At 44.5% G+C, this 9829-nt stretch overlaps 1 protein-coding gene across 2 annotated transcripts; it reads right to left on the bottom strand.

The window, feature by feature from the left end:
• Positions 1 to 254: 254 nt before the first annotated feature.
• LOC128893109 (hybrid signal transduction histidine kinase B) lies at positions 255 to 9022 on the bottom strand. 2 transcript variants are annotated; one of them, XM_054153917.1, is made up of 5 exons: positions 8022 to 9022; positions 5947 to 6043; positions 4924 to 5097; positions 4048 to 4406; positions 255 to 3799 (listed from the first exon to the last, which is right to left on the bottom strand). In XM_054153917.1, exons 1-5 carry the CDS (start codon positions 8031 to 8033, stop codon positions 2858 to 2860), a joined length of 1584 nt encoding a protein of 527 aa, XP_054009892.1. In that variant the 5' UTR covers positions 8034 to 9022; the 3' UTR covers positions 255 to 2857. The 2 variants fall into 2 exon arrangements, with proteins under 2 accessions (XP_054009892.1, XP_054009893.1); XM_054153918.1 differs by having other exon boundaries at positions 255 to 3796.
• Positions 9023 to 9829: the final 807 nt, after the last annotated feature.

Raw genomic sequence — 9829 nt, 5'->3', positions numbered from 1 at the left:
TCAGGGATTCCCCCTTTTCTGTGTTTCAGTGATCTTGTACCGAATGATTTACGTCGTTTTCGGTAGCTCTGTTCGCTAGCACGAAAAATGGATACTGGGAGTAGGCTACATAAATGAACGGCAGAGGCCATACTTTTTCTCATATACATAGGTAATATAGTATCTGCATGTACCAAAAAACAACAGTTACAACTTATAACAATCCTTTTATTTCTCTCTGTTATCATTTATTATTATTTTTTTATTTGTTGTTGTTATTATTATTATTATTATTATTATTATTATTATTATTATTATTATTTATTTTACTCATTCATCTTTTATTTATTCCGCTGTTCGATCACTTTTAATTATTTATTCATGTTTTTTTTGTGTTAAGATGGCACTACGATTGCGAGAAAACCTATAAACTGGTTTTCCATCACGGTGGAAACGTCGAAGCTGTTCGCGAACACACTTCGTACCGCTAAATTGTTTAAAAGGAAGAAGAAGATAATGAAAAAGTCGCAACATTCGCTCAGCCAGCCACGCATTCGCACGCGCGTGCACTCAATCCTTCCTATTTCTCTCTTCTCTCGAAGAGAAGCACTAGAGACGAGGAAAATTCTTATTCGAGTAAACAATTGACGTAAACGATAAAAGATGAACAACCTTTCACCCGTTGTCCCTCGAATAAAACCTTGGGAAGCAACTTTGAGCTCTCATTCAGCCGTGCGTTGAAATAATTCACGCTTTATGTCGTGAGAATACGAGCGTCACTGACCGAAAAACAGGGACCCCGTGGCACACGCAGAGTACTGGTCGTCGTCCACTGAAATTTTAATACAACCAGGACTGCGCGTTCTTAACTAACAAAACAAAACCAATTTAACGTAGATTCTTCGATCACAACTTTTTCAAGAGACAAAATCGAATTATTCTTTTGTAACCTTGGCTCTGAATCCGTATTATCCACATTTATAATCTCTTACACGATTCCATCGTGCTATCGATATCATGGATTTAAATTTAAAGTACACAGAAGATATATGCGGCCAATTAATTACATTTTTTATTGAATTGTTAGAGTCCATCGACAGACTCATTCTGCGAATAAAATTTTGCCTCATCTCCGATGCAAACAATCTCTGACCACCGAGTCCTGTACGAAGCGTAATTTATAATTTTATATATATATATATGTATATATATATTTAATATCGTTATGTATAAAGTGTGTTCTCATTTGCACGACGTTGTTACCGCTAACATACATATATAGTTTTTATCGTGTCCTCGATTCGCAGTGTGAAGTATACTTACAATAGAAATATATTAAAATTGCAAAGTTTCTTTATGTATGTATCGGTATATCACTTATGGTATAGCGTGTTCGCTAACGTAAATTCTGAACGATCCTACGCGGTCTGTACACCGTGCAAGCATACGTATATCTCTGTGTACGTACGTATAAATACGCGCGCGCGTGCGTGCATGCGTGCGTGCGTGCGTGTGTATATACGCGTATAACGGGTGTTCGACGAGGTTTTTACCCATGTACGGTTGCAGTAATCGTGCCAAATTAGAAGAATACACGGCTAGTGTGCCGCCAACACTTTTCCCTCTCGTTTGAATATCAATTCGGGCAAAACGCCGAATATACATACATGTATTTGAGCGTAACGTCGTTTTAATAAATTATGTAGTGACACGCGATAATATGTATTTTATAAATAATAATTATACTATGATAAACTTAAAATACTATAACGTAATGGTCCGACATTTTCTAAGCTTGTAGCGCGGTCAGCGACGCAATGATTTATGCGTATTCGCGCCATGTAACTATTTATTTGGCGCCTGCGCAACCACGCCGCGAATCTACCTAGATCTTGCGCATGACCCAGAACAAGCAGAAGGGGTAACGGTATTCCCCTGCTTTGGCACGAATTCCCCTAACCGAGTCTAGAGTGCAGTACGGCATGACGCGTGACGAGAGTCGGGCGAAAATCAATGAAATTCGTTAAAAGAAAATGTTTACTTCGTCGCTGAGAACATTTCGAAGGAAAACGAGAACAGCTACAAGTAAAAAATGCCCGACTCGGACGACCAAGGACTCTTACAACACGATGAAAGAATCCGCGTCGGCGATCCACGATGGGTGCCACGGGAATGCTCCTCTTCATTCGGTTTCCTTTTTCGTCTCTTCGGGTTCTCCTCGGGGACGAGGTTTTGGCAGTTTCTTCCGCTCGATCCTCGCGAGGACTCGCGGGATTGCTTGTAGAGAGACCAGAACTCGCTCTCTTTCTGTCTTTCTCTTTCTCTCTCTCTCTCTCTCTCTTTCTCTCTCTCTCTCGTTCTCGTCGTTTATTTTCTTTTTTTTTCATTTTTTGTTTTTTAGATAGGGCAGTGTTGTGGACGGTTACGAACTGAACGTCCGTAATCCCAAAAACGTTTCCTACAAGTATACATACTATTTAATAAGTACATATTTCAACAACCGTCTTTAGAACTAAGTTTATAAGGTATCGTATGATCTGTTTTTTTTTTTTAAATCCTTTTATCGTGACGCGTTCCTTTGTTTTATTATGAAAACATTTTGAAAAAAATCACGTTTCGCCAGTCGTCTACCAGTTTCCCGGTGTATCCACCCTCTCGCCCTCTTGACCTCCCCCCCCCCCCCATAAGTTTTTTTAACGCTATTCTCGAATCCCCCACCCCCCACCGCCCACCACCAATCAGCTAACAGCTCGTTACGTACTATATTTAATAATAATCATTAATAGGTGTATAATCTATCTATCTACCTATCTATCTATCTATCTACCTATCTATCTATCTATCGATCTAACTATCTATCTAGTAAAACAGCATCATATTAAAGTCTATCCTCCTCCTCCTCCTCCTCGTTATCCTCGTTATTTTCCTCAGACTCCTCCTTGTAGCCGGGATGTTCGGAGATCGCATAGAAATTCCCGTTGTAAATGATCCCCAACTCCCTCAATACGTCGCCCCTGATGATCGCCTTGATCGTCCAGTTGTAACACTCCTCGCTCTCGCTCTCGCGATCGAGACGCTCGACGTCGAGAATCTTTGAGCTGAGCCGTTCGAGGATGATACCGATGTCCTTGATGCTTAAATGCTTCTGGTCTACGGTGAGCTGATCTATGAGCAGTAAAAACTTCTCCGAGGTGACGATCTCGTCCTCCATGATCGTGTTCTCGGTCTCCGACTCGGAGCTATCGTGCTCCTGATGATGATTGTAATGATGATGAAGGTGAAACCCGCCGGTCGAGTTTCCAGCCAACCGCGGGCTGGATTCCTCGTCGGCGGTATCGCAGAATCTGACGTGACCCTTGGCCAGACCGGGCCGTCTCGTGCCATCCGACAACGAGGACGGCGGCTGAGGAGACGGGGTCTGAGTCTGGGTCTGTTGCTGTTGATGATGCTGATGATGATGCTGTTGCTGTTGCTGTTGCTGTTGCTGTTGCTGTTGCTGTTGCTGTTGCTGTTGCTGCTGCTGTTGCTGATACTGTTGATGCTGAGCGTCCTGGATCGGCGAGGTGGCCACGGATTTGTGCACGGCGATTCTGCGTCCCTCCTCGTGGAGGGCGCAGCAGTGGAAGTCGCATTCCCCGCTGGCACCACCGTCCGCCCCGTTTACAGGACTCCCGTTACGCACCACCGGCTGATGGATGTGGTTCGAGCACTCCGGCGTATGGATATGGATGGTGGTGCTGTCGAACGAGTTGGTGCTCTGCTTGACCAGGCGGCCGGAGATCCCGTGGGGCTGCGGCTGCGGCGGCTGCGACTGCTGCTGCTGTCGTTACCACGACGACATTTTAAACGATGACTTTCGAGAGGCTACAACGCGAGATGCGAGACACCACCGAGGCTTCCGGGTGCGGGTCGTCTTTCTGACCCTACGAGACGCGTTACTCCCGTCTAGATAGAACCGGGGACGTTGTCGGGCGCCATCGGAGCCGACGACTTACACATCCGGAAACCTCGTGTTAATCAGTGAAACAGAATCGTAAACGGAACGGAAAAGAGCCAGGATTATCGTACCATGTCGTCATGATTTATCACAGTGATTTGGGGGCTGGTGTAGCGACTGGGACCGATCTCCGCCGCCAAGTGACCCGATTTCTCCCTGTAGTTGAACTTGTCCAGGCTGGTCTGTATCACCAACGACGGCCGCTGGGATCCGCTCAGATCGGCTTTCTTTGTGGGCGAATACTTGGAGCTCTGGGCGTCCGGACCCTTCTGTTGTTGCTGCACCTGCGACGACGTGGACGAACGCTGATCCCAGTGGAGCACCACGGTGACTCGTCCCTTATTGTCCATGATCTTCCACGACGGCGTTTCATCGTGCAGCTCCAGGGCGTGGATCGTTTCGCAAACTATTTTCGGTATGGCTGAAATCGCTGTAATCGGTAAACGTTATCTCGATTATACCAGGCTCGAGACATATTTTTTCCTAGATATCACACGGATTCTCTTGTACGGAGTCGACACGACGTTTTCTTTTTAAAAGGAAAAGAGATTTATAAGCGAGCTACGTGGTATTATTTTACATCGTTTACAAGATGTACGCGATCTACTCGATCTACGCCCTTAGGCGCAACACCTTCGACCTATAATTTCACGCTTCACGCTAGGCGAGCACGTTGCGAGATGAATCAATCGACAACGCAAACGTTTGCTATAAAAATACCACGCGACGCCTCTGAGAAAACTCATAGACTAGCTTTATCCCTTATCCCACAAAGCATGGCGTTACATTATAGTATATCTTCCCCTTGGTTCGTTTTCTATTTTCTCGGTTGTTTTTGTAATAAATATAATATACGATGTACATAAATACGATGCAACGGAAACCAAGTATAGGTAAATTTGTCAAGTTTAGCCTTGATTAACTGTGTGCTTTCAATGGATAGATACCGGCGCGTATGATGTCGACTCCTGTTGGACACCAGCGTTCACCATGCCGCAGCAACAGCAGGATCGTATTGTTCGCTAGGGTCTTGAAGTATTCTCCGTCCTCGACTTGTGTTCCGTCCGACTCCAACACTAGAGAGACATTTTCGTTTTGTGGCACGCCCAACTTCTCCTTGCCTGCGAGAGGAACAGCGTCGCACAGACATTACATTTCCATTACGTTTGTTTGCGTTTAATAGTAGCCTAACGATACAATAATATAACACGAGTAGATATGAATATTTATTACGTTACAATTACTTTTTACAAATTTACAGTCTACGTAAGTTTCGTTCAAATTAAGCACGTTAGGGATAAACGATATGCCCTCTATAAAAAATATTCATATACTTTTTTGTTGGACCTTCTTTCCGACCGTCCAATCGTACATAATTTCTTAAATTGGTATAGAACGCGTTTATATGGGGTGAGCCATGTAAACTGTCGCAAACTGTTTCCTTTAAAGTTCGTTAAAGATGTTTCTTTGCTACTGCATGGGTTGATGACGATATTTTTTTTTTAGAGTCCAACTTTGTTTTATTTATCTTTTCGATGAATATTTATCGTAGCTTATGTTAGCTGGCGCCTAGCGATAATTTATTAATACTCGATTACATGCTTGTATGTACATTTATTTTTAAAGAAGATTGCTGCGACCTCGTTCTACGAGGCCATTAATCTTTAAACATCTCGAACGAGGAAGAATAGATTTAAAAACGTATAGACGCAGAACTTGGAGTCTACGAACTATTTTAAAAATGTTTTCTCCGATGAAATAGCTTGTGTCAGTTTAAGCGATTCACCCGGTGTAGTTCACTTGAAGCAGAACTATGTACAACCTGCCCATTCATTCCCAGATAGTTAGGTTAGGGGGCAAATGACGAAAAACCATGAAAACCACGTGGTTGATGCGTGCATATACTTTCCAGAGCTAGCAGCATGGCGTTTAGAGAGCTCGCTAGCGGTTTCAATGGACGCGTTTCTTACCCCGGTGTATCAGTTCCTCGAAATTGCTAACAACCAGTCCCTTTCTTACGTTACGCCAGCTGTCCCATATCTTAAAAGGTCTCTTGCTCCGTAACTCCTGCACAGAAATCAACTGTTACAATTTAGGATTAGACGACACCGTCGGACGCAGCCAGTGAACGAGTGGTCAAAGCGTACGACACACTGCCAAGGTGTCGCTTGTGGAGGAAAAATGGGAGAAGGGTTGTCGTTTCTTGTTTGTTGTTTCGGGTAAGGACGAGAACTCCGAGGGTTGCGGACTTGATCGAGTTGTTCGTTTTTAGCGTGGAGAAAACCACTCCCTTAGATCTAACGCAGACTTGTACGAAACCATTTGCAACTTGCAAGACGTTTCGATAGAAGAATGGTCTATCGAAGATTGTGACTCAAGCCCAATTTGGATCTAGAGGGATCAAATGTTAACTTTATCGAATAAATGAAATTTCAATCTTCCGGCTAAAGCAAGTCCATTATTCCACTCCGTCGAATAAATTGGGATTAGCAGAAAATTATATTACTAGATATCTAACCGTTGGACTCGTGCTAGAATCCGTAGAACGCAGGGCACGGAAGCCTCGCTGATAGACGAGGAAAAAGAGTTTCTCAACGATGTAGATAAATTGGAACCGTAAAGCCAGCTCTAACCAGATCCAAGAGTATGCATTCTCGAAACTGCCGAAAATACGAGGGCTTGGGTTTCCGAAAAAGTTGATTTCGGAAGTAATCGAACCTGAAAAACTCTAAGCCAAGACTTAGTTACCGAAGCCCATCGAGTATATTTTAGATAGCTTGAAACGGAACGTAATTGCGTGTAAAGAGAAACCGTAAAATTGTCGAGCCGCCGTGGAAAATGCTTATCGCCTAGATGTTAAGCGAACCGAAGTGTCTGCGCTGGGTCAACAGGAAAGTAATTTTACCCTACGTGTTTTATACGTGATAACCAAGTAGAACAGACTATAAACAAAGCCTATCGCGCCACCTCGAGTGAGAAATTATTATCGAATACCCATACATCCTTGCAACGCTCATTTTTTCCCCCTCTTTACTTTTGCTCAATATTTTCTTCGTATTAAAATTCACCTGAACCCTCGTTCTATACTTGTCCAGTTCGGATGCTAGTCCGAACTATAGACGTGGGACATACAGGACCAAGAAACAATTATCCCAAGTCCATTAGCATAGCACCGAGTGTCTCCTTAGTCGAGACTCCGAGTCTTTGGGAACTTTGGGAAAATCGAACCTGAGAAGAAATCCTCTTACCCCTCCGATAGAAAAATGACGGCAGCAAGGAAAGCACCGATCGGTCGATCTTCGAGGTTAGGGGGTCTCCGGATCAGTCGGCCGTGACGCGATAATGTTAAAATAACGGGAAAGAGTGGAATTATTATGTTTGGGTTGTCCCTAGTTTTCAACAGGGAGGCGCAAAGCAAGGGGTTGCGCAGACGCGGGCGCAACTTATGGTCGAAAACACTGACCTGATTCAATCATTCTCGGGTAACCGATCAAGGAACAAAGAAAAGAGAATGAATCGTACGGATGCTGCTGATGAAACGTTCCGGGGAAACCCCGGGAGATCCGCAAAACACTTTGGGGTTCCCCGATGCGGAATCGCATTCGGTTCGGCGTCCTGGAGAGGACTTGGTAAACAATGCCGCAACCTGGACATCGGGGATCGAAGATCGGAGATCGGGGATCGGGGATCGGGGAACGGGGCCACGTCCTTTCATCGCATAACCTAAAAAGCTGCGCCGAACCTCGAGTCTAGGTCACACAGCCTAGGTCAAAAACCACTGCTGGGAGGACGGTAACACGAAGAAGGCAGGTCCCTATCTGTTCGAAGGGTTGCCCCAGTCGATGGACCGACCGAGGATTAAGCAGGTCAATGCCCGAGGATGATGCACTCGCGGATCAAACGTGTTCGCAGAGGTGTCTGTGTCAGGTGTGAAGGAGCAACAACGAATAGCAAACAGCTCGGTTGGGTGGTAGGAGTCCAGGGTCTGCGGATGGGTAGACGTTGGACAGACTAAACGGGGGAAATAAGCAAAGACAATTCGTACCTCTCTTGCCATTACGTCATATCCCTGCAGGTAAGGGACCGTCCCAGCGAGCACTTATTCAAAAGGAACGAGCAAAGAAGCCGCACGTCGCATTATCACGGATGCTCTCGTGCACTACTATCCGCCCACCCTTGCTCGCGCTCTCGGTATTCCCGTGTCCCTTCCCCTGCACCCGTTCCCGTGCTTCCCTCTCTTTTCACGGTGCGCCTCTTCCTCCTCCCGTTTCTTCCCTTTTGGCTCCTATCGGCGATCCTCTGCCCGTCCCATGCACAAACACCTTCCGATGCGACACCGTGTACCCTTATCCTCTTCTCACCGATGTCCCAACAATCTCCCTGTCTCTCCTCTTCTTGTCCGGTTCCCCGAATCTTCCCAGCACTCTTCGTGTAATCCCAGGTGCTATCAGCATTGGCGAGGCTCATGTAAACGCGCGGGTCGTACGCGAGCGACCACCTCCTCGCGGGAACACCTCATTCCAGCTGCCCTCGCCGTACAATTACCCGATCTAAGATTTCACTAGCGCATATGGGGGCAAATTGTAACAGTGGCTTCCTCCCAGCGGTTACTGCGGCGACTCCTAGTTTTAGATCGATTCTCTCTCGGTGTACGTACAGACACCCTCGCCCTCACCCTCGCCCTCGGCCTCTCCTTCTCCCCACGAGTTCACCCGCAACAACCTCGCCCCACGCCTCTCTCTTCCGACTGACGACCACTGCCTCCTCGCATCCCCTATCACCTTCCCGTTCCCGGCTTCCCGGTCGCCCAGTCCCATGGTTTGCTCCTGACAGTGCTGCCTGCAACCCCTTCGTAAATCCAACCCTTTGGTAACCTGGCAGCTTACCCCTCACTCGGTCGATAACTTACTTTCTGTTGTCGTTTACACCTTATCGTTTGACCGACCTCGCAAGGGAACATATCCAATTGTCACACGTCGATTTTCATCAAATGTATGTGATAGGTACCACTTATAAAATATTTGAAACGTATTTTTTTTTTTTATTATTATTATTATTATTATTATTAGCAATCGTTCATATCCAAGGGCTGAAAACAGCCCCTATAGTTGGGGTCGAAACCCATGTTTTTTTAAATATCTTGAAAACTAGAGGAGCTAGTTAAATAATAGCTAAATAATTTATTCGGTTTTCCATTGATGGTAATAGTAGTAGTAGTAGTAGTACATAATGTATAGTGGTACATGGAACAATAGTAACTTTCAAGGATCATTCTTGTCACGATTTTTATAGTTATTAAGCAATCATCGAGAATTTCAGTGAGAATTTTCGCTTTACTCGATTGTTTGTAACATTCTATAAATGAATTATTCACTTTTACGACTCGTCAACTATAGTATAGATATAGATCGTTGCAACATTCAAGACAAATTTCTGTTACGATCTCGATTTTTATTAAAGGATCATCGACGATTTCACTTTTAACTACACGTTACTTTGTTAGAAATATTCAATTTATTCTATTATTTATTAACTTTATGCATATAAATAATGGACCTTGGTACTCGGCAAAGTTAGTATAGATCATTAGCAACATTAAAAAACCGGTGTTGATACGATCTCGATTGAAATTAAACTATGTCAGATGGTACGGTTGTCTTAAATTGTTTACAACTATTTAAATAGTGCATAACAATTCAATTCACTTATAGGAGACGATTCTTAGAAGCCTAAGCTTTACTTTGAGTATGCAAAAGTTTATGAATTATTTGTAAATAATCGATAAACGATCGATTAATACACAAGTGTACTCTGCGCATGCGCACTGCCGTTTCCAGCGTCGGTGCTCTCTAT

The sequence above is a fragment of the Hylaeus anthracinus genome, unplaced genomic scaffold, assembly GCF_026225885.1.
Source record: "Hylaeus anthracinus isolate JK02 unplaced genomic scaffold, UHH_iyHylAnth1.0_haploid 2, whole genome shotgun sequence".
NCBI lineage: Eukaryota > Metazoa > Arthropoda > Insecta > Hymenoptera > Colletidae > Hylaeus > Hylaeus anthracinus.
Note: the sequence above shows the minus strand (reverse complement) of the source record. Positions and strands in the feature narration are given on the sequence as shown.

Bases quoted from the DNA above. Each gene is read 5' to 3' on its own strand.
- LOC128893109 (XM_054153917.1), bottom strand. The intron at 5,098-5,946 runs GTAAGAAACGCG...TTCCTCTCGCAG, and splicing joins CGAGGAACTGATACACCGGG to GCAAGGAGAAGTTGGGCGTG. The intron at 4,407-4,923 runs GTATCTATCCAT...TACCGATTACAG, and splicing joins AGTCGACATCATACGCGCCG to CGATTTCAGCCATACCGAAA.